The sequence below is a fragment of the Merops nubicus genome, unplaced genomic scaffold (assembly GCF_000691845.1).
Source record: "Merops nubicus isolate BGI_N331 unplaced genomic scaffold, ASM69184v1 scaffold23482, whole genome shotgun sequence".
In the NCBI taxonomy this organism is placed as follows: Eukaryota; Metazoa; Chordata; class Aves; order Coraciiformes; family Meropidae; genus Merops; species Merops nubicus.
The window spans coordinates 23,422-48,407 of record NW_008591907.1 but is presented as its reverse complement, the minus strand read 5'-3'; the positions used below and the strand labels follow the sequence as shown (position 1 = coordinate 48,407).

The following is a 24,986-nucleotide window of genomic DNA, read 5'->3' as shown; positions in this document are numbered from 1 at the left end:
TTGATCTACTCACTGACTTCACAGCAGTTTTTAGAAGGTGCCAAATGAATATTTAGTGTCAGCTTTTGAATTCTGATTTATTTACTACTTCTCAAGAGGAAGGATTTATTGGTAACTCCAGTATGGACCTGCTATTGTTGCTTCTGGGCTGCGTGCCCGTGCGGGCAGGGTCCTGCTGGAGGCAGCAGGCTCCCAGTGGTCACCAGTGCCAGCTTCCTTCAGGCAGCTCCCAGGACCATTGCCTGCCTTTCTGAGACCTGTGGGATGCTGCTGACAGCAAAGGAAGCGCTGTGGCACAAGGCAGCGCTGGGCAATGGATGTTGCTCTTTGCCAGGTCGAAATTGCCTGACTGCCTAACAGGGAACTGGGTTGACTGAAACAATTACAAGTCAGTTTGCCAGAACAATGTATCACATCAGGACAGCGCAACATTTCTGAAGAAACGTATGAGTAACAGCGAAGCAAGCAGGGTACCAAAGACTGAATACTAACTGACATCTCGTATTTGATCCATCTTGGCAAAGGGAGGCTTGAGGTGAAAGATGTGATATACAATAGCAGGTTTTCAGTTATTAATTGTAAATAGTCTCAATTCTACTTCTGGAACTTGTGCCTGCCAAATCCCTAACTGTGCAGCAGACATCATGACTAGCAAGGAGGATTTGGGTATGAGAATGGAGTACAACTTCACGCCAGTGCTGGTGGAGTTATCTAATCACTGACTCGAGCAAAGGATCACAGGCAAAGCAAGCTCAGAGATGGGGTGAGGTTTGATTTGAGAGCGTTTAGTGGTGGTCTGTGCTCTTTGACCATATTAAATACCTAGAAGAAAGTAGGAATTTGGTGTGGGGACATTCAGGAGTTATTAATGCTGAACCTTTAGGGACCATCATAAATGTTTAGCATGCCTGTTAGGAAGGTACATCAGTAGGTCTGTTGTACATCCTTCTCTGGCCGTGCATTGCAATTTGAGAATGAGATACCCATCATGTTCTCTGGAGGAAGTCTTGGTCTTATAGACAAACTCTCATCGATTTAGTGTGAGGTCTATATTTCATCTACCATACAATCTGAAGAGTGCGACATTTTTTCAGAATTAAAGTTTTTTTTATTCTCTGCCCTAGTAAATGTAGGGTAGAGATGATGCCTTTCAATTTCTCCCATTTTGTTTTGTTTGCAAAAAGCACCATATGTGCAAAGTAATGTCGCCTCGGCTTGTTCTGCCAACTGAGTATTCTGGTTGGCTAAACATCCTTCTGCTAAAAAATTGTATTAGATTGTTTTATTTTAAAGGTCATTTCAAATTTCTTCCAGAAAAAGCCTGCTTTACTGTTATGATAGCTTATCTTTTTGTTAGTGATTTGAGTTTTATTGTTTGTTACTTCTGTTAAACTTGCTGTAGAAATGATTGCTGTAATACACATGCACAAAAAAAAAATCTGGTTAAAAGCCAGACAGTGAGATATACTGTGAGTGTGAATCTCACATCAGATGTAATCCAATATTATTTTTTTTTCTTTTCAATTAGAGCTCTAGATAGTAGCTAAAATTTCAACTCTACTGTATCTGTACTTGTGCTTTTTCCTTTATTTCTCTGTGTTTGTTGTGTCTAACTATTTGTACTGCTCCCTCATTTCCTCTGTTATATCCACGAAAGTATTTTATTGTGAAGCTTTGCTGTTACCACCACAGATACCTTTCCTGGAAAGGCATTTATTCTTATTTTTTCTTTCAAATGTTTTTAGTTTGCAGTTCTCCAATTATGTTTATTTGTCTTTGAGCATAAGCTTGTCTTCAAGGCCCTGATTTTGTTCCTTTTCTAGCTGAGGATCTTGACTGACTAGTTTCTGCTTCATGGCAAGATTTCCATAGCAGGATACAGCAGCATGTTGTGTGCTCTGATACATGTTCAGCTTTTTTCTGGTTTCTTTTCAGTGCTTTGCTGTGCGATCTCTGGGCTGGGTAGAAATGGCAGAAGATGATCTTGCTCCTGGAAAAAGCAGTGTTGCTGTGAACAATTGCATCAGACAACTCTCTTACTGTAAAAATGACATCAGAGACACTGTCGGCATTTGGGGAGAGGTAAGAATGGGATGAACTTCTCCTCTTAGAACATCTCTCTCGTCAGAAAACATCTTGAAAGATCAGCTCTGTAGTCAGATATATCTGTGCTCTGTGTTTGGGATTTCCCTATCCCAGCTGGCACTACCAGAAAATATAAAAGGGTTCAAGGAATGTTTTGGCAGTGTTGTCCCAAACTTTTCAGGACAGCAAGTGCCGCAAAGATCTCATCTTTGTGTTTACGCTTGCACTAGTGCAGACCTGTGCAACAGTGCTGGGACAAACTGTTGAAATCAATGGAAGTCTTACTGCTGACCAGAGGATCTAGGGCAGTGATTGAAGCATCATTTTCACACATTTCCCAGTGACAAAAGGGTTTCAAAGAAGCCTAGATTGGTCTCACACATGCTTCTGAAATCTATGAGAAGATTGAGACTGATGGACAGATGGCTTATTTTAAGATTATTATTTTATCAGTGTTTCAGAAGGAAATTAATTTTATGTCATCAGTCTGTCTGCTGGTTCTTCTCCAGTAACTCTCAAATCTGTCCACCAGTGTCATCCTATTTTGAAGGATGCCAAATTCCCATGAAGTGAGGGAAAAGCAGAGATCCCAGCTCTGGTTTTTTGGTTTGGTGATGGGTCAGTACACCTTCACCAATCACACTGTACATGTTCCCTGCTTCATTCTGAATCAGCAGCAATGACAGGATAACACTGTGGCAGCACAGGGAGAAATGTGAAGGAAGTCAGAGGTATTGTGGTGTGGAAAAGAGATGTGCTGGGGGCAGAGGAAGAGGTGGGAGGTGTGGAGGGATCAGTAAGTGAAACGAAGAAAGGAAAGCCAGGGATTACAGTGGTGGGATATACAGAAGATGTATGAGACAAGATCACAGAAAACCATCTTTGTTATTTGATTGATTATGGAATAATTTAAACTTCAGCCAAATCTTATTCTCTACCTCTCTCCTGACCTGTTTTCAGGATGGTTACACTAGTGTGGATTTACTGCACAAGATCTGAAAGCAAAACTGCCATAAGAATGAATGTTGCTACCTTCACTGATACTTGTGTGATCTAGGAGAAACAGCACTGCTAAACAGGAGAGGAATTAAAAGAAAGACTTGTCTGTTAGAATAAAAATTTTAGGAAGAATATCCTTCAGTCTCCCAGGTTATTGTTACAGTCTAAGGTTTGTGTCCAGTACCCTGGCTATGACCACTGTAGTGCAGAGACGCTTCAGAGGAGCACCTGGAAGAAAGCATCTGTTTAAAAATGAAAGTATTGTTTCAAATGACCTAGTTAGCATGCCCTATCTATTTAAGGTCATTTCAGACAAGGTTCTTTTTATGTTAAATTTCTATTGTATGTATAAATGAACAAGAGTATACTAGTCTCCCTTCTTCTTACTTCAGGGAGCAGTTTTATTAGTTAATATAGCTAGACAAGCAATTGGCGATGTGTCACTCACGGACTTCGGACTTACTGCTGACCCCAGGAGAGGAAGAACTCCACTCTCTTTACATGCATGTAATCCCATCCATGTTTCACATGACAGAACTTTGATTAACTTAAAATATAACATTTATGTTGAAGTCATGTGCTTTCTTTTGGTTCAAGAGCTGATGTTCACATTTTTCCATATTTCATAGAATCATTTTGGTTGAGCCATTAACCCAGCACTGCCAGGTCACCACTAAACCATGTCCCTCAGCGCTACATCTGCACGTCTTTTAAATTCCTCCAAGGATGGTGACTTCACCACTTCCCTGGCCAGTCTGTTCCAGTGTTTGACAACCACTTCTGCCAAGAAATTTTTCCTGGTATCCAACCTAAACCTCCCCTGGTGCTACTTGAGGCCATTTCCTTTTGGCCTGCTGTTAGGACATTTCTCTCTGTCAATCCCATTGTTCTCTGCTGGAAACCATTGCAGGTTTGCAAGCCAAACTGGTGAAAACTTTTGGTCTTCTGGAATGTAAGTTTTAATTAAGAATGCTATTCACAAAAAAATTTTAAAAAAATCAGCTTGAGAGAACAATAGAGAAACTGTGTTTGAATAGGTGGCCCCTGAAGCAAATTGTCTTCTTGATTTTAAAAGAAATCATTACAACCCCATTTTTCTGCTGGCAATGTTGTGCTGTAAGAGTAATTGGAAGAGGCATGTTTTAGAGAAGACTGTGAAAAAAGTGGCCATATCACTGGCATATCAGATAGAGCAGACACAGCATGAATCTATTATGAAGCTAGAACTTATGACTGCAGAGGGAGGTTTTGACATTGCCTAAAGATTTATATTAGCTAGAATGCTGTGAAAGTTAAATTTGGATTAGGACCATCCCTGAGTTTTAATGTGTTTTTTTTTTTTTAAAAAAAAAAAAAAAGGCAAAACACAAAACCCACACACGTGGGGTAAAACCCTGACTTTACAGAAGCTTTGCTTTAATGTGGGGTTTTATGCCATCTACTCCCCTCCAAAAGAAACTCTCTGTAAATTTCTAACTTCCATGGTTCTGTAAAATGTAAGAAATAAAACGACTCATCTGTTTGCATTGCTACTTTACCATTCTATACTTTGCCATTTGCATTATTTTCCTGTACCTTACAAAATCACTTGCATGAGAAAGATAAGTTGTTGCCATGGACCTATGGAACACCTCTCTGAAAGACTGCTGGAATTGAGCCTTCCCATCCCTACATTCACTTTCTCTGCGTGGCTCTTCCTGTGAGAGTTTTCTTCATCTTGGACCATCAGGCCTCTGCCCCTCTTTGGCAGACTGAGACATTGACACCTATTTTCAAGCTACCAGTCTGTCTAAATAATTTCTTCTTATCCTATGAAGTGTTTTCATCTCTAAAATAGGTTTTGTATAGTAAGGCAGCAAAACTTAGCAAAATAGATTGCTTCTGGCTGCAGCCAAGCTATCCCTTGAGTGCTACAAGGATAATTTCATGTGACTTATGTTGCTTATCTGCCCGTTCTCCAATCTTTTCCAGCTAATTTGGATTCAGTTTTATTACTCTAATCCTGGTGTATTTTGCATGATGAATAGATTTTACCTTCTTATAACAATTTCCTTCTGGAACAAATATACAGCTAGAAAATAGGTTCAAAAAGCAATCTTTGTGATACTTGGTAACATTCTTCACTCAGTCTTTTTACTGCTTCTCACCACAAGCAGGTTTCTAGCCCTTTTTCTCTGTGATGGCTCTGTTTTTGGTTTGGCTTCCATTGTCATCCTGGCTTTGGTGTTGTATTTCCCATGTTCCTTTTTCTGTAGGCCACAAGCAGCTCAGTACTGCTGCTTCGCCCCGTTTACATGCATGGGTACCCCAGCTACATCTGCTTCTCTAGGAGCAGCCTGTATATCCAGCCTTGCAGCTTAGCCACAACTCTCCTTTTTCCCTCGGGCAGAGTGTCCTTCTGCTGGCATCACATCCACCAGCCTGTGTCCCCTTCCTCTCCCACACTCCTCTTGGTGCTTGCAGTGCCAGCTCTGTGCCACAGCTGCCCTGTGAATCTGTGTCCCATTCCCTCTTCTTTTGGAGGGTGGAAGAGGTGATTAGCAGTGCCTGCCTCTTGCTGCCTAGCCTGGGAACACTGGAAGCAGGCTCTCCCAGGGTAACATGAACTTGTGTCTTACACAGATACAACATTACATGCCATTAAGACTTGAGCCACTGTAACCAAGTTGGAAGAGGGTTTCTGTGTCACCGAGGTGAAGAAAAGGGTTATTTTTGAGACATTTGTCAGTAGGAAGTCAGACCCATTCCATTCTTTGTGTTCATTTATAGATTCTGGCACAAGGGAGAGGAAACAAATTACTCTGTATTTAGGTGATAGCTCACACCTTTTTCTTACAGTTATCAGCAGGAGCTTGTCTTAACCTCTTGGCAGTAGGTCCATGATCATTTCCATGGAATCCTACGGTCTGCAGAGTAGGTGTACAGCTTCTGAGAAGAGAGCTACAAGAGAGGTGTGGTGGAAGAGGCAGCAAACCTTTTGCAAATCCTAACCATAGGAGAAAGATTAGCATTTGCAAATTAGCATCAAAAGGAAAATGCCTCTAAATTTGTTTCCTCTAAGGGGGAAAAAGCATTCTCTTTGTTCTTACATGCCAGAAGAATTAGGGAGAAATCCTGGCTCCAGGATTCTGCAGTCGCTGGCAGAATTCACATTCATGTGTTAGTGCTAGGTTTTCCCCTTTAATTAATCATTCTTCAAAGAGTATCCTATAAATCCTTTGATATGTACAAATTGCTGTCTGTTCCCATGACCCCCTTGGTCATATGGAAACAAAGCACATTGTGTGAAGGAAGAAACTCTGCCTTAAGAGTACAGGTTTTGATGTGAACCTTTACTATTAAGACAATTTTATTAAGACTATTAAGACTGGAAGAATTTGCTTGAGAAAGAATAAACACATAATTTGTTGAAAAACTCAGTAGCTTGGGGTTGAATGAGTCAAACAGTTGCAGTTAAAAGACATCAAACCTTTTTGTGGTTGGAATTGTTTAAAAATAATAGTAGCAAGTTACTGTCTTAGCTCTTTTTCACACCAGAAGTAAATGAACTTATTTTCAGTTGCTCTTGGAACAAGCTGAAACTTTGAGTAATTTAAGAGGATGCAGATCTAAAGAGCACAGCTGCAGCACCTTGATCCCATGAGCGGGGGTGTACTGTGTAACTGTACTTTCTCTGGAGTTGCAGGGCAAAGACATGTACCTTATACTGGAAAATGACATGCTGAACCTGATTGACCCCATGGACCGCACAGTTCTTCACTCACAGCCTATTGTGAGCATCAGAGTCTGGGGCGTGGGGCGTGACAACGGCCGGTGAGTCTCCACTCCCCTTCTCCCTCCTGCCTTCAGCTATTTCTGTCTGCTGATACAGAGCACACATACACTCGGAGCAAGTTAGGCATCAAACCTATTCATTTGATTGAGTAATTGCATCCCAGGGGCTATGAGAGGATGGGTAAATTCTTCTTTTTCTTGCTGGTGTTGCTTTTTAAAATCTCTGCTTTTTGTACTTTATCACTTACACGCTGTTTTGTTAAACCTGTATTGAGCAAGCCTTTCAGATTAGTTCAGCCAGGTGTGCATAAAACTGCACACACAACATTTTGCTTCAGGTATATATAATACTTTCTTATATAAAACCATATTTTCAAATATCTCCTGTAATATGTTTCTCCTGGCTACATGAAAGCATGTCTTCCTGCTGGTCCAAGTTAAATGTGCTGCTTGCCTTCTGACTGTATCCATGTGTTTCCACTTCCTCGAGTTAATTGATTTGGTGGAGAAAAAAGCTGGATTGAGGGGAGAGTGATGGTTCTGATCATGGTCTAATTCCTAAGAGTGTTGCAGAACACTGAGGTTAGTCCCTGAAACCTGACTGCCTGTGAGCTGAAGTTCTTCCTCGATACAGGGAACAATCATGAGTGTTTGCTAAAGGCCTTCCAGGTGTTCCTGGAGCCAGTCTTTCCTCAGCTTTCCTTCCTGACTGGTCTTCCTTTGGTAGCATCCTTCTTTGTCATGTGACATTGCCGTGGGAACAGGTCTATGAAAGTGACTTCTCTAGAGTGGAATGGTGAGCTGTCTCTGTCCCCTTGAGCATTTTGATGTATCAAAAATGTTGGCATTCACACTGAGTAATTCCAGGATCTTTGGACAACACTCATCCTGGCACACAGGTAGTAGGGACTGAATAATGCTAATGAGCTGCTGTGTTTAGTGTCCATGTTTTATTATTGAGATGTATGCAGTAGTAAGGGTTGGGGTTTTTTTTTCTCTGACTTTTGATGGGAAATGTCATTTTGGACCTGAAAAATATTTCCCAGGTAAGATTTCTGAAACTTTTATCCCTCTCAGAGTTTCTGATTATCTCTGGCTACATTTCCAAAAGGCACAATGACCCAATTCCATCTTTCTAATTTTTTTGCTTCTGTAAATGACTGATGGTTGGGTCTCTTTTCTGTTTTTTCACTTCCATTGGTGTAGATGTTTGAGATAGGTAAAAGGGGCAAACTCAGTTTGAAATGCTGGGAAGTAAAAAGGTTTTAACTTCTTATGAATAAACCATTACAGTGCTTTGTTTCCCTCAGAAAATTAGTGCATTGCACGTTTCCCTTCAAGTCAGATTTTGTAGTAGCTTGCTTTGGTCAGGAAAATAAATAGAGCATTGTAAGGGTATGCAAATGTGATGCAGCTTTACAGGGTAAAGGAAGCCAGCTTTACCTTTTTAATTTATTTTTTTTTAAATGCACTTACCGTTTATGTACTTACTGTTATGCACCTATTTGTTTTTCAAATATTTACATTTCTTTGGGAAATAAAATATTCTATTATGTTGTTTATAAAATAAGATAATGAGTCACACGCTGGGTACCTGCCTCTCCTAAAGACAGAACTGATCATAGAAACGTCAGTGTTGAAATGGGAAATTTAAGAGAAATGTACCTTTTTCAGTCATATGGCACCAAGAACATTTGTAAGCTTTTGGTGAAGTGTGTCTAGGGGTGGGAGCCAACAGCAAACTCTCTTAGGTTAATATGTCCCATTAATAGGACAGGAGTTGGTGGGAAAGGTTGTGAGTGCACAGGTTGTTGATTTCAGAACTTTCCTATTTTTAGCCCTTCATAAGAATTTTGATGGATGCTTCTACAGAAATTTTGTGTCCAGTATGACTTTAAGGACTGGAGCACACTCTTTCAAATTCCATTTGTTTAATGTTTTATTGACCTATTTGAAAAAAATAAGATTGTAGGAAAAACAGTGTAGCCATGATTTGTAATTAAACTCAGACTGCCTCCGATGTAAAGTAGCAGAAGACCCAAAAGACAAGTATAAAGAACAAACTTGTGACTGAGTCTTCAGATGTATGACGGTTTTTGGGTGTAGAGAGGTTCACTAACAGGCAACATGCTTTGAAGGGTAACATAAGTGGTACAACATCTGCTGAAGAAACACTAACACACGAAAGAAAAAAGCATTGGGTGACAGGAGAACCCAAGCTGAGAAAACCTTATTGTTGAGCTGGAAATTGCACTGCATTTCTTTTTATGTTTATATTAGCATGCAGTCCTTGGGTTCATCCTGGTGCGATTGCCTGTTTGTCCTGAGGTGAGAAAAACCAAAGCCATTCACTGATTGCAAAAGCAACTTTCCCCAATTGTTATGAGTTTGCCATCATGAGGGAGAAGTGAGGGGATTGCATGGCTGCTTCGGTGGATTAATTGTCCAGGAAGCTGATGAAATCCCAGTTGCTGGGATGAAGCTCTTCCAGAAGTTGTTGCACGTGGACTTTATTAATTAGCTACATCTCCTGGTCCACAAGCCTGTGCAATAAAAAATATTGAACTTGTTGTAAAAGGCAGTGTTTTGATTTTAAAATATTGTAGAAATGTGTATTTTCCTCTACTTTAAGCTATTTGAACACCACAATCATCTGCAGGCCCTTCTTTTTAACTCTGCTTCACTTGTAGTATTTTATTTGTGAAGATTTTGCTTTGAAAGATGAAAAGGTTTTCTAATGACACCTGACCAGATGATTTTCTAAGCTGTGCCGTAATGAAAGATTGATGAAATAAGAGATCTGCTGATGGAAATTTCATCTAAGGCTGTGTCTGCGTATTCACCTCAGGCAGAAACGTCTTCCAGGAGGCTGTAATCACTCTCTCCATATACTATTATCCTGACCTGTTAACCTGAGGTTCTTTTTTAATAGGTCTGTGATAAGCAAAGGCTTCATCATTTTGTTGACTTGGGCTGTGTGGTGATTTTGTGTTTTGAAAGGTAGCATCCCCTTGTTTTCGATTGATCAGTCAGTAAAGTATGGTTGACCTTAAGAGAGGCTGGAGCACCTTTGTAAAATCATGAACAAAAGCAGGCTCCCAGGACTGGTGGTGATGTATCTGTATACATCAGTATGTTTATAAGTAGACACTGAGCTCCTTTGTCTGATAGGTATATTGGCATTAAAGTAAAACAAATACAGTATATCTGTCCAACCTTTTGGCAGGCTTGGTTTCTTTTAGGTGGTAAGTAAAAGCCACTGTACTCTGTACAGTCTTCCTCTCCTGCCATACTGAAAACAGGGCTATGATAATTCATTTAGTATTTTTTATAAATAAGTCCTTGCACTTAAATAGTTTGATTTCAAGATCAGTAAGGTTATTATCACATGGAGGATTTGTGGTATCACGGGTGTATCAGTGAATAATTGTCTGTGCTTCTTAGCAAGCAACCTATGACTTTTTCTTTCTGTGCTTTAGAAGTATGTTGGAAAATATCAGCATAGCGAAGCTATAAAAGGTTGTTCTTTTCTCTCATGAGCTGCAGTTTTGTACATTAATCATTCCTCAGGCTGGATCTTGTCTCCCCTCCTCAGCTGCTGGTGCATGGCATGCCCTTTGCTTAGTGAGCAGCTCACTGACAGGGAAGAGAAGGTAATGGCCCATCAGTTTTGTAAAAGAGTTTCCCTTAGCACATTTCCCTGAATCCTCCTTTATCTTCATTGCTCTTTACCAATCCAAAGCCCACCTCATCTTTTAAAACCTCTGTGGGACTTTGATTGCCTGAAAGATCACCTTTTTGTGTTTTTTACTCCTGATGTCTCCGTACAACAGCAGTATAGTCCAGCTGAAAAATTCAGTGGTTAGCTGGCCAGCATGTCTATGAGCAGATTCAGGAGACAGTTTTTATGGGAGTGAATATGGAACTGGTTACTGGATGGTGTGGGCACCTGGCATGTTGTACAAAACACATAGCACGTGTCTTTGTTCATCCGTGAGCTTTGTCACCACATAGTGCAGGTTTGTTTTCTCTGTGTAGTTCATCTGTTTCCCTGCCAGGCTGAGGAGGGAGCCTGGTTGGGTTTGGTTCTTAAGTGATGGAGAGGCAGGTTCTCTGGTTTTAGGTTTTCTTGATTGTAAGCTCTGACTAGACAGTGTGAAAGCATTGTGCTCCCTCCTCTGTGCTAATAATGCCCATTCTGTCAGGTGGTGGTGGTAGGGATTTCTTCATCTGCTTCTTTGAATTGATGCTTGTTTTCTGCTTCCTGGACATCCAGGAATAAAATGAGGCTGGGAATCAAAAAAGGGAAAAGGCAAAGAGGACAATTGGACAATGCACGCACCAAAGATGAGGCTCAAGCTGCCTCGAAAAGGGAAAGCAGACAGCTAAATGGATAGACACCCTAAGTCAGTTGTACCTACTCCTGTAAGGCTAGAAGAGAAAGAAAGTCCTAACAAGAAACCAGAAATTACCTGAGCTCTTTCACCTGAGGAGCTGTTAGGGCAAGAACTGAGAAAACTGTTGGAGTGATGTGAGTGAGAAAATGGGACAGATCTGCAGAAAATAAGGAGGAAATGGTGTAAAGTGATAGCTTGGATTCCTCAGAAGATGAGGAATTAAAAATAATATCCTATCTTGCTGTTTCAACATCTAACTAAAAATGGCCTGGTTTCAGATATGTTTAACACCTGCACCGTCCACTGACTTCAGTAGAATCTCTGTATATTTGGTCTCTTTGAAAATCAAATACCTAAAGAAAGATTTAAGAACCTTCCTGTAGACATCCAGAATTGGGAACTTTAACTTGAGGAACGATGCTACAGGTTAAATGTTTTCTTTTTAGTTTTGAGTGCATGTCAAGCTAAGAGAGGCAGGGACACGTCTGGGTGAGCACTGGTTTGTGGGTAGTGTGGAAGCTGTGCTGCAGGTCGAGTGCCTGTCTCAGGGAGTTATCTGTATTTCCTAGGTGAAACTGTGTACCTAGATATTGAGGCTTGAGCTCCAGTGCATGTCTGTCCTACAGATACGAGAATTAGGAGGGATGCATGGCTTCAATTAGAAAACTAAAAGCTTAGAGAAGTACAGACAGTGAATACAATTTAAATGTTGTTGGAATATCCCGTTGTATCTGTAATTTATCATCCCTCTTTTCAGAAAATCTGTGTACAAGCAACACAAAATCAGGCTTCAGTGGTGCAGTGTGGCTTATAGCTGTATTGGTCAGGAAGGTGTGTAAGGTCTTTCTGGATTGCCTTCCCTTTGAAGTGATGATTGAATGTGCTCTGAGATTGAATCTTTTCCATGAAAGACGCTTGACAAGCTGTAGAGGATAGTGAAAAATAAACTTTCTTTTCTGCATTAGAGATACGTGGTCAAAAAAAAGCGGAGAATAAGATAAATTAAAATGAGATAGTGTTTACACCTGCTCTTCTGAAAAGAAGATAAATTAAAACTGAGATGGTGTTTATAATTGCTCTTCTGAAAAGATAACGCCCCTCAAAGAATGCGTAATTCCAGCTGATCTCTTCAGGCTCTGAGACACCACGGGTCGATAGGGTCTGTTCGCCTCTGTGCTGGTAACCTTGGAATAAGGACGGAACATACTGTGAGGAATCACGTAAATAGGGCGTAGGTGAGAGAGTACTCTGGAGGAAGGGATTTTACTGGCTTTTCCAACCCAATTTGTTAGCTGGTTTTTTAGAGTAATCTTCTGCTTTCTCCTTTTCAAGCAAATGTAGTTAAGTGGGTGCAGAAAGCTCTGTCTGCTTTCTTTGATTACTGAAACTGCTATATTTTAATTTTGGGATTTAACATGAAAGACGCAGTAGACTGAAGATGCACTGGAATAGGCCAGTATTAACTTGAAATAAGCACCCATAGTTTTGCACCAATGAATGGTTTTGTATCAATAGCGGCTTCAGCTGTGTTGGGACAACATCCTTCTTTCCTTTCTGCCTAATGTCACTAGTAAGACATATGACAGGAATTTTTCTGTTACACGTGAGGCTTGTGAGCAGATCAGGTGATTATGAACGATGGATTCACCCTTTGATAGCAGCTGAGATAAAAGCATATGCTTAGGGAAAATTTTGGCCATGGAGCTATAGATATTTGCTAAGCTTTGAAAAGCTTAAATGCAGGAACAGCAGCTGAGAAGCAGAGTCTATCAGTAGATTAGTACAAGTGCAGAGAAGTCTCACAGAGCAAGGGATTGGGACAAACACAGAAGAGGAGAATTGTAAGGATTTCTGTGGGAGACAGGGGCAGGAACAGAGAAGCCCATGAAGGAGAGCTCAGAATAGTGCTGAGGCATTTGCTTGTAAAGAAGTGGGGAAAATGGTAGGAGGCTTCCCTTCTTATTAGGAAAAACAACCAGACAGCTATTCAAAACACATCACTTGTTCTTCTAGTAGCTGAGCATGACAATGAATGCTTAGTCACCTTAAACAAAACCCTCTTTCAGGTATTTAATTGAAGAATTTCTTTACTATTTTATATTTGTTTTCAGGAAATTATGGAAAATATTGCATATAATTTGGGAATTGTATGTAGTGTTTCTTCAGGGAGGCAGGCTTTTTAAATAGCACTTGGAATTGTTAAGCTGTAGGACTTTCAGTTAAGACAAATGGTATGTCTAAGCATGGGCTACAAATAACCACTGCAATGTAGTTGGGTTGTTTCAATTAATAAAACAGATGGCATAGGGACTGAGTCCCTGGCTTAGTCTTTCCACAAGTTTGTTCTAGAAAATCTTCACACATTCCCTATGGTTCCAGCTATTAAGCTCAAATGCTTCAGGATACAAGTAGGGTAATCGGTGAACTTAAGTGGCTGTGGCACACATCCCTTGAGAATGGCCAGAGCCACTTGAAAAGTGTCTGCAGCTGAGGAGAGCTAATGACTGTCACTTTGGGGTGGAAATCTGATGCTTTCTTCTATTATTCTTTTCACTGTGCGTTAATCAGGCAGATGCTACATCCAGGCTGGATTCCTATATTTCACTGCTGCTTTATCTCCATAGCAAAACAGTGACACAAGTGATGCAAAAAGCAGCTGCTCTCCAGCTTGGTAGCTGCGAACCGAAAACATCTCACTCCCAGGCTCTCCACAGACTTCCCGTTTTCAACAGCCAGTTAGAAGCGTTGGTCTTAAGTGACCACCAAAGCTGGTTTAACTTTACCTTATTTACTTTGCCTGGCCATGCACGTGGGTGCATGTACATCGTCTGTTGCTGCTTCTCAGCAGGGACTATGCCAATTAAAAGATGCATCCTCTTTCCCAGAGTGGTTGGAGTCAGTTGAAGGCACCTGCCTTTAACCCCTTTCATCTTCAGTGGCACTGAAGTTGGATTCTCAGTTACACATCTCTCAGCTGTTATGTCCACTGCAGGGACTGAGGATGGAGGGACACACAGAATAAATTCTCACAAGAGAATTAGGTTTTTACAGCCTTATGAAGGTTGTCATATAATATCAATTCAAGAACATTTTTCATCAAATAAACTTTACTGTATTCTTTCATTCTCAAGACCCTGTCTAGTCTAACGTGTCTGTAGCAGAAGAGAAAAACAAATTATAGTCCACTACTGATTTCACTTTGCTAGTCTAATGTGTTCAGATACTAATAAGGTGGGCATGTAAAAAAACTTCTGAGGAAAAAATTCACAGAAAGCATTAGACCACTGAAGAAAGAGCAGTGTTTTAAGAAAGATTGCACTAAGAGTATTTACAAGCACCATGCTGGCTGAGGTGTTCAGTATAGCTCTTTGTTACCTTGATCATAGTATGCTGCTATGAGCAGTAACAGACTTTGGTGTGGTGGCTTACTTGAAAAGGTCAACCTAAGATATGTATGTACTACGCTTTTTTTCTACTCTAGGCAAAAATCTGGCTTCCTAAAAATTGTTACTACACTGGGGAAGTGATTTCTGAAAAAGTAATTCAGAGAAGTTTCACTGTTCAGTGGAAAGGGTTTAATTCAGTTACCTCTGTATTATGCTACTTAATGAAATGTAGGTCATTCACAACTTTCTTAAAAGCAAAATACAGCCAGAAAAATTACCTGTCTGTGGAGCTCTTCTTCCTGTCCAAGCAGTTTATGCCCTTACTGTACTGTTGGGTTGGAGAGGGGTAGGATGTTTCTGTATACGTCTTTACTATGCAAATATTTATATTCACCTTCAGAAACACACTTTTTGTGTTTGCAGCCGTGTTATGCTTCTGATATCAAGGGACCATGTAACATACCCACATATTTGAAGACCACTGAAGGTCTTCAGGAATTTGGTATATACTATAGTAAAATAAGGTCCAAATGTTGTCCTTTGTCTCTCTTTAAGGACAGTCACAAACCTGACTGAACTGCACTGGTATAATAATTAGGCATTTGCCTGTAAAATATAAGAGGATGCTCATGCTATCAACTTACCACTTCAATTATTTAAATATCACATCTGCCTTGTGATGCTTTTCCACATTTGCTACTAGCTGAGTGCAATTCAAACATTTATATACAACACATCTCTATGTAAATCATATCATATACTGTCTTAAGCCATTATGTGTATTTAGAAAGCATTTTCATTTCAGGCTTTTAATTCTGAGGAAGGTATGTTGGTTTTTTTCCTAACATTGACTCCACTGAGGGAAAAGAGCCGTTGTCCGTCGGATTCAGCTGAATTTGTCCCCTGGCACTGGACCTAGATTGCCTGCTAAAGTCTCTGATACGTACAAATTGATGAGCAGAAGCTTAAACACCATTTAAGCAAATGAAAAGTTGGGGGGGGTTTTGTTTCAATAGATATTCAGGTGTCTTAAACATTTAGCATTTCTTTGCTGACTGATTTGTCTTTGTATTTAGAAACTGTGTTACATGAACATATTTTTTTTGAGAGAAAAAATAGTGCTAATGACATTGAAAAATCTGTGTGCATTATATCTCGTGTGATCATCTGCTTCACATATATGCTATTCATCTCAATGCCATAAAAATAATTTCAATACATAATTTGAATAATCCATTAAATATAGATTAAGATTTCAATATTTTACTGCTTGAAGTTCCCCTCTCCCTACCTTGATTAATTTCAAAGCCGGCTGGCTGGATGTTTGTGTGCGCTCTGAATATGACCAAATTTCCCTTTTAATTGATGGGAAATTTTTTATTTATTTCAGCATGAGTAGAGTTAGTCTGTAACTTACAGATGTGGACCTGGAAAACCTGGAAACTGCTCAGAAAAGTCCATGTTGGACTTCTGGGAGCAGCAGGATAGTATAAATGTCGTTTCTTTAGAAGGGCTAGGGTTTTTCTTGTTGAGGAACAAAACAGCAGGTAGGAAAGTAAGGAACCTATGATGAATCTTAGAAGAGTATGGAAGACTTGGAGATCTACAAGGTCAGGCAAGGTGGCTTGCTTCAGTATTTGACCTGAAATTCTTCTGATCTTATGTTTAACATCCATAAAGTAAGTGAGCGTTTCCACTTCAGACAAGAACCTGTGAAAGTGAGCTTGTTGGTGTTCTGGGATACCTTTTACTGATGTGGTAGTGTTTGGGATGATGCTGTGTTTTTCAAGAAAATTCAGAGAAAGGAACTGTAGATTAAAGTACAATTTTTCAGTAGCTCAGACTGGAGGTGTCTACCTGGGTCCTCATAGCCTTGTCCTCTGCAATTGCAGCCAGTCTCTTAGTGATTGAGGTCGTTTTGGTAAGGTGTTGACAAGTGTAGTTCAGTTTGCTAACGATGTGATGAATTGAAACACAACAACAAAGCAAAAGCATCAGTCTTTTTTCATTGATGAAGAAGTGTATTTTCTGCCTGTTCCTTTAGGTGATGTATGAAGAATCTAAATAAACTACATGTATATCTCCAACAATATAGATTTACATTTAAGGTAAAATGTACCCACACACACAAGAAAACAGATGTATTAAGGAAGATATTTTTTTCCTTCTCTTTTTTTTTTTTTTCCTTTTCAGACAGACATTGTGTGTATTTTATTAGGAAAATTGCTTTTCATCTCTGCTTTTGCTCAGCTACCATCAGGATCATAATGAGACAAATTAGACAAAGCAAACTAAGAATTGCTGATGTCCTCCATTTATGAAGTACACACATGGCTTCAAGGGCCTTAGTTCCAAAAAAAAATATATTCTGGGATGTTGCCAACCCACATATTCATAAATGGTATGTTCATTTTATCACTTTGGAGCCTTTAGGATTCAAGGTGATATTTTGCCCTTTCTTCATCCATCCATGAATGCTGGAAACTTTTTTTGTGGTGTGTATGGAGATTCTCCTATACCTGTCTGAATCCTGAATTTAAACTTTATGAAATGTTTCCTCACTCATCCCTTACCTTTTTCCCTCTTCTTTTGAAAATAATACAAAATTTCAGATAAATTACAAGATTTGGCACTGCTGTTGCTGCTTGATAATTTATGGTGAAAGTAAATGGTCACAACGATGGGAGGGCACAAGTGGAGCTTGGAATGCTGCAGGTGCTTGAGCTGGGATTTAGACCTGCTTCTGTTTTTGTCTCAAGTGTAGGACTACAGGTCTACTGGTCTATAAGTGTGAGTACAGCTGCTAGGGCTAACTACCTCTCCACCCACAAAAATACACCCTTGGCCTCACAACATGGGTTTGTTGCTATAATATCATTATCCTTTTGTTCAAACTGAAATAAACTGCAACCTGAATCCAAGTTCCTTATTCATAAACTCATTTTCTTGTTTCCTTAAGATTTTCTGGATGTGAAAACCCTTGGATCCAGTCCTTGCACATACTTGGGGTGATTATGAGGATCTCAGCTGCTGGTAGTGTTTTTTGTTCAGCCCAGCCACAGTTCTGCTGGTATTACCAAGGCTGTGTGTGATGGGATACTTGGTATTTTACTCTGAGGTAAACAGCTTCTGGCCATGCAATGTGAATATTTGGTGAACTTGAGGATAACATGATCCCTGCCCTGTGTCTGGAGTATAAGCTAATTGCATTTACTTGGATGCCCTGTTGCTCACTGGTAGTTGAACTGGGGAAATGGGACATCATCACTGTGTGGAGATCTGCCCAGATTGTTTATGGTGTTAAATACTCCCTGATTATGAGCTTGGCTGAACCTTATCTCCAGTGAAGAACATAGTTGCTTGGGGACACATAACTTGGCTGAGGACCCATAAGAGGGCAGCACATGATAGCTGGGAGAGGCTGGAGGTACATTGTATTTATACACCAAGTGTGCCCCAAAACACTCCTGCTGCCTTGAATTTGGGGCTTGTGGCAGTGCAGGAATTGAAATTGTTAGCTCTTCCTGAGCTGAGAGCTCTCTTGGGCAGTTTTCACCTTGCCAGGCCTGGCCGCTTGTGATGTTTTTGTCACTGAATTTGTCCTGCTACTTTCTACATGCTCCTTTCTTGTGCAGCCTGTGGGTAAATTGCAGCACAAAGATCCCTCCTTTCTGGGGATTTGGCTGCAAGCTTACAGTGCTGGCTGGCAGTGGGAAATGGGACTTGGAGCAGTGTTTTACTCTGGAAATGTGCTCACGTGGTTTATGGTTGGTGTGGAGAACCTGCCAGCCAAACTCAGCAGCCAATACCAAGTGCTGCAACTTCCACAACTACTCTCAAAACTCAAGGTATTGATGACTGTTGTTTAAAACACTGTTTGTGAAAGACCTCCATGTGAGTGGCACCTTTCGTTTTCAGAATACATATATTTGACCAGGTAAACTCTAAAGAATCAGAAATCAGACACCGCCACCCCCCAAATCCTATACCTAAAATTTTAAATTAATGTTTGAATTCACATTTTTGGGTGAGATGGAGGATTGCTCAGTTTTCCCATGCCTCACGTTTGTTGTTCTGGCAAGACACAGGGCCCAAATTGTTTTTTATTTTCAGAAACTGCCTGCTGGCCAAGCCCTGGAAGATTTTTCTATTGCTGGTGCCAGAGCTAAATGTGTTGCCTTTTCCAAAGACAGCAACTAGAAAGAACAAACTTAGAGGAGCAGAGAGCATCAAGCAAAGGAAAGGCATACTGAACTACTGGATACCAGGGCCATCTGTTTTTCAACAAAAATGCCAGCATGTTCATAGTCAGCCGTATTATTACTGAAAGGTGAACAGAGAGTAAGTTTTGCATGTACCACATACCAAAATATCAAAACAAACACAGGATTAGGATTCAGTTAATTGTTCAGTTAATATACTGGATAGCCAACTAAAAACTTGAAGGCTGGGACATAGTTTTAATTGTACTTATTTTTACAGCTTTCAGAAATTATGCTGATTCTCTTGTACTGAAGAGAGTTTCAGGGAGGAATGGTTCTCTCCCACAAACAGTTCTAGCATGTTAAAACAGCAAAGCCTTTTAAGTAGGAGGGTGACATTGTTCTCAAAAGTGCTGTAGTTTGGCCAGCTGGAAGTCCACCATATCCTGTTGTATGCTGCTTGCTGAGAGTGAGAGAACAGCAATGGAAGGGATAGTTGTCATAGTTATCAGATTAATTCTGTCCTCATTTGCAAGTTTAAACAAGTTACATTGAACATGTAGTGGAACCTGGATTAATAATGTAGTGCATGTGTATCTTACAGCATTTATTGAGTTTCAGGTGCTGTTTTGCTTGTCCATAATAAAACTTCTACCAAAAGATTTCCACACTTTTATCACAACTCTTGAAAACTTACTCATCAGCTTCAGTACAAAAATTACTATATGGTCTTGAATTCTTGTTAACGTTGGGCATCTAGCACATCCAAGAAAGGAGTAGTTGGATCTGTTTCTTCTTAGGCAGCATCAGCAGATTTGTTTATTAAATTTCAACCTGTTACTCTCGTGGAAATCAGCGGAAAGCTTTCAGGATGGCACAGGTTGTCACTTCAATGTAACTGGTTCTGCCAAACCTTGATGCTCACGAGGAAGGAAGGAAGGAAGGAAGGAAGGAACCTCACTAGCCTCTCAGGGTATATTTAGGCTGTGAGCAAACATCCTTCTCCCAATGCATCTGTGTGGCTGGAAGAAGAGATTGCCAGCAGACTGCTGTCCTTCGCTGCTTTTCACCCTCTCATATCTGCTGGTGGATATGCCCATGGCCACCTTCCATGCCCTGCTCACTCATGTTGAGCTCAGCTAGTTTACAGAGGTTGGGTGGGTGGTGGGCATTTGCCACGTTGTCTCGTTTTCCCTGAGGGCAGTGTGATCCCACAACAAGCTCCACTGGCATTTTTGAAGGAGCGAATCCCTTTGATGGAGAAGAGTGACAGGCAGGGTGGTGACCCATGGCTTCATGATGTTTCAGTTGTTCCTCTGTCAGAGCTGACATCCCCTCAGCCCTCTCCTGCACCCCGGAGGAGTGATGTGCAATGTCGTGGATAGCTGTGAGAACTGAACACCCTGGGATGGGCTTTAGGCCTTGCCACATTTTGAGTGCAGTCCCTGGGGAAGTGGCTTTTTATTGCTGGTGGGGCATGTTTGATGGGGAGTTTTGCTGAATAAAAACACGGTGCTCCAGGATGCTGTGTTTACTGTCAGCATTAGTGCAAGCAACACCTCTAAATTGGATTTACTGTTGTTGCATGTGTCATTTCTGGAAAATCAAATTTTTTGGTGTGTTTGTTTTTACAGCTCAGGAATAAATCTCACATCTTGCATAAGCAGGTGTAATTTCACTGAATTAAATGCAGTTGTACTTCTGCCGAGATTCTTGGATTTGGCTGTAAATCTTTGCTGCCTTTTGAAGGGACTTTCTTCCTCTGTCACGTTCCGTTCAGAGTCACGCTGTGAAAGCTTTGCACTGGTTTTGGAAAACTGGGAGGGGAAGACTCCCTGCGCACTTCGGCTTTCCCCAAAAGGTTGCTTCTGTCACAGCAGATGCATCCCGGCAGTTTCCAGGTTAAAACCCAAGCCTCGCTGAAGGGGGAGGAGAGGGGCTCACAAACGGTGAAAGAGACGGGGAGGGAGGGGCAGACCCACCCCTGACGGAGCGGTGCCTTTCAGGGCCGGCACCCGCTGGCTCGCAGCTGGGCCGGCGAACAGAGGCGTGCACAGTCGCTGAGGGGAGCGGCAGCGGACATGCCGTGCCGCGGCGCCGTGCGGGATGAATGAGCCGCTGTTCTCGGGGGCGCCCGGCCCCCGCCGCTGAGCGCAGGAACTGGGGTGCATCGAGGGCACCTCGCAGCGTCGGGTGCTGCGTACGCGCGAACCGAGACTGGGACCGGTTGAGCTGCGGTGTTTGTGTGTGACCTGCTGGGCGTTAAATTCCTGTTTGCTGCAACTAAAAGGCAAGAAACTTAAAAAGTGACAGGAAGAAGCCCTCATCCTCCCCCCGCAAACACTCTCACGTTGGGTAGCCTTTGTCTCCAGCCGTACTTTCAAAGCTACGGTCGGTTAGTCTAAAGCTTCTGTGTGGATGCCTGCAAGGCAAATTACAGCTCCTAGTGTGACAAAGGCAAGTCAGATTTCTTTTCTCCACGAGCTGATGGGTAACAACCTTCAGGAGAGCACTGTAGCAGAAACGCTGGACTGTGTGCTGAGCGGTAAGCATCTGATACTGTTCTCCCTCTCCTTTATCCCTTCAGATGTTGCTCATTTGAGCAGTAAGCTAACTAATGGATCCGGATGATTAATAGGTTTGAGGGACTGCGTTCAGGTCAGAATCGTGTATTCCTAAACGGGCTGCAGTTAGTGGCTGCATATTTACCAGTCTGATTCTGTAGAGGATGATTATGATTTGTTTCAACTGGTAACGTTGTGTTAGTGGATAAAAGATGCTGTAGACCTCAGAACAGGACAGCAGAAACCTCATTTACTGAAGAGAGGAAACCTCCCTGTGTTTCCTTGAAACATACAGTGCCTGTATAATTGTTTATGTGTAATTCCCAGCTAACTTCCACCTCGCCAGTCTGGACTTTCTTCTTTCAGCCCATGACTGACAATGGGGATTGTGCAATTTCAAATCTTTGTAGAGCTCCAAAAGAAGTAAACCTGCTTAAAGACAGAAGTACTACCATGTGTAGGGGGATACATGCATGTGAAAATATATTTAGATGAAGTGAAATGGCTAATGGCTCTTTTGACAGAAAAGGAAACTTCATGATTTAAATGTAATACATTGCCTTGAGGTCTCTATGCTTGCTTAATCCTGTCTGTACTCATCAAGAATTTGCAGCAGGAGAAATTTCATTGATTTGTTAATTGATAGATAGCTTTGAATCCCCATTACACTGGGTACAGAGGGAAGGGAAGAGAGACAAGCACATTCATCTTTTTTTCTTTAAACTCAGCAGCTTCACTCTTAAATTAGTTTTCTTGCACATTATGGAACCTTGTTGCTCTCCCTGTTCCGTTCAGTAATTTTTTGCTTTCTTAAAGGATAGCAAACATTGCTGAGTCTTGATCTCTTATCAGGGAAATACATGAAGTGCTGTATCTGTTAAAACTATGGCTTTAATTATTTTTTTGTACCTGTTGCCATGCAGTTAATGTAATTATAACAACTTGTGGGTGAGAAAAAGGATATTATTTAGCCCTGGAGCATTTCTTGGTAAAAATTGGCTTGCTTATTTTCATAAGGAGTTAAAAGAGAGAAAGAGAAAGATAGTGGAGTTTTATTATGTAGTACCAGTTAGAATTTATTTTTTTTTTAAGTGCAGATTAGTTTTTGCTTCTACGGCAATGCATGTCTATAAATAAATGACCCTAGCTATGAAGGTATTTTAAACACGTATCAGTTGGAATGCAGAACAAACTGTGTGGAGTATTATTTTAGATAATTAAGGTGTGTATTAAAGGTCAGTGGTGTTTCTTGTATTGTTAGTGTCTGTTGGGTATCCTGTTGGGCAGGGCTTTCTGGTTTGTGTTTGGAGTTTCCCATGTTTCATGACAAGAAGTAAAACTTACTGGGAACAAAATTCTGATGTAATTCATGTTAGAGTGCTAGTATTGATTTAACTGCTCTGTAGAGCTTTAATTTGTATTAGAGAACAGACTTCAGTGTAGTTTGAGATAGGCTGAGATAACCTTCTTCTCTGTCTGAAGTTAATCCAGGTCAAAAACTGAAATTTAACAATTCTAACTTCGGGAATATCAAGTCAGTGAGAAGCTTTTGGTTTCATTTCCTTCTATTAGAAAATAACTGTCACTTCCCTGAATTTGGTTTGATATTTGCCAAAGAAGACAACACCCTCTTTTTTTTAATTGTATTTTGTTATAATATTAAAACGTTTTCTGTATGTTCTAAGAAATTTCTCAATTGGAAATATGTCTCAATTTAATAATTTGTAAATTAAAGGCCTAAAATGGTGATTTGGGGAAACCTGCCATTCGATGTTCTTTTCATGCTTCTAGAAGTGTTTGTTTTCCCTGAAGATCCAAAGGTTACATTTCCTAAGGACAGCGGAGTGGACTGCAGCAGTTGATGAAAGATGCCCCTGACCTATATCAGGAGAGGAGGTGCTTGGGGTGACCGTGTGCTTCATGGAGTCGTAAAGTGCTCCCACTCTTTCATCTCAGGTCTTCAGTCACTGTCATTTACTGTGTGCAGATGAGGGAAATCCTGAAGAAATGGTAAAGTGATCTAAGATTGCTTATTTTTGGAGAGGACTGGAGTAATAACAAGGAACCATCTTGCCTGTCAGCTACAAATGCGATGTCTAGCACCCAAACTATCAGTGGGACTTGCTGATTCACAGCCTCTGGTCTTAAGAGTGCGGTTTAGTATTTACAAAATGTGGGTTCACATGATGTGTCAGGCTGCCTCATAATTTCTTTTTATTTTAAAAACAGAATCTGACTAGGTTAGTAGTAGTCTTCATAATATATGATTACCAACAGAAGGCTAGATCAAGCTATCAATTTTTAAGCAGAAATCTTCTTTGCTACCAGTGGAGAATTGCTTAAAAATTGATGGCACAATCTGGCCCACAGTGAACAGGGGATTTCTGCAGGAAGCATCAGTTGTACCTCTGTTCAGTCTCCATTGTGGTGGTGGCAGAGACCCAGAAACTCAAGGCCAGTCTGCTGGAATAGTCTGATACTTGTTGGAAGACAAAAGGCTGAAGGAATTTTTTTTTAAAAAAATAAAGGTCAAATAGCTACCAAACCCTTAGAAAAATTACAGACCTCACCTTTTTTCCTTTCAGTGAAAGCAGCTCTATTTCTCTAGTAGCATACATAAGTGAAGGCATAATCTTTCTCTAAGCAGAGACACACTGAAACGCACAAAGATGAAGATTGTTTGTTCACGTTACGTTGCTGAGATCCAAACACATTTTAAATAAACATTTTTTTGCACTAAGTGCTATTAGGTGTTGTAACTACAAATTAGAAAACCAGAATAGGGCCTCTTCTGTGCCTCAGAGGATATGCTTGGGCAAGTACTTATAACTGTAAATAAAGACAAAAGGCTTGTGCCATGCATCATTATTTTTAATGAAATAAAATATGTTTTATTCCTCTAGAGTAATAAAAGCAAAGATGTTTTGGTTGGTCGTTATCTCTTAGGAGCAGAGATGGTCAGGGCTGCTGCTGAAGAGTGTAGTGCCAAGGACCAGGGAGGCTGGAGGGCAGACTTCTGTACTTGCTCAGGGTGTAGGTGGCACATGGCAGCCTTATTTTTTTTTTTTTAATATATGTTCAGAAAGGACAACTGGGGAAGTTTCAGTTGGCCAGACTCCAGGGGAAGCTACAGGATTGAAGAGAGGTGTGAAGTGATAACCTCTTCACCCTCTTAGCTGAATGCCTCTGTCACAAAAATGGTTTATCTGTAGAGCCTGTAGGTTGGACTGTAGATCAACTCTGCCAGTGTCCTGGTTCAGCTAGGACAGGGTTCATTTTCACCAGAAGTTGGGAGGAGGGTCCATTGGTGCAGATCTAGGCAGTTCACTCTTGTTTTCTATCACTCGTTTTATGTCTTGTTTCATTACTATTAGAGTTATTGCTGTTGTTACTTCTCCTCTTGCATTGTTCTGTTAAATTCTCCTTATCTCAACCCACAGGGTTTCACCTTTTTCTCCCTGCTCTCTTTCCCATCCCATGGAGGGGTGCAAGCATGCGGCCATGTGGTGCTCAGCCCCTGGCTGGGTCTAAACCACAACAGGATTAGGCTCCTCATGCTCTCCCAGGCTCCTGTGCAGT

General features: G+C 40.9%; 1 protein-coding gene across 2 annotated transcripts in view; it reads left to right on the top strand.

Annotated features, from left to right (window-relative positions):
• The window catches only part of APBB2 (amyloid beta (A4) precursor protein-binding, family B, member 2), a 76,774-nt gene that overhangs the window by 29,906 nt on the left and 21,882 nt on the right, over window positions 1-24,986 (top strand). The window contains exons 6-7 of one of the 2 annotated variants that reach the window (XM_008935004.1): window positions 1,936-2,082; window positions 6,770-6,897. In XM_008935004.1, the coding sequence (XP_008933252.1) occupies window positions 1,936-2,082; window positions 6,770-6,897 (275 nt within the window). Of the gene's footprint in view, window positions 1-1,935; window positions 2,083-6,769; window positions 6,898-21,205; window positions 21,389-24,986 lie in introns of those variants that run through there. The other variant, XM_008935005.1, reaches the window with a different exon arrangement.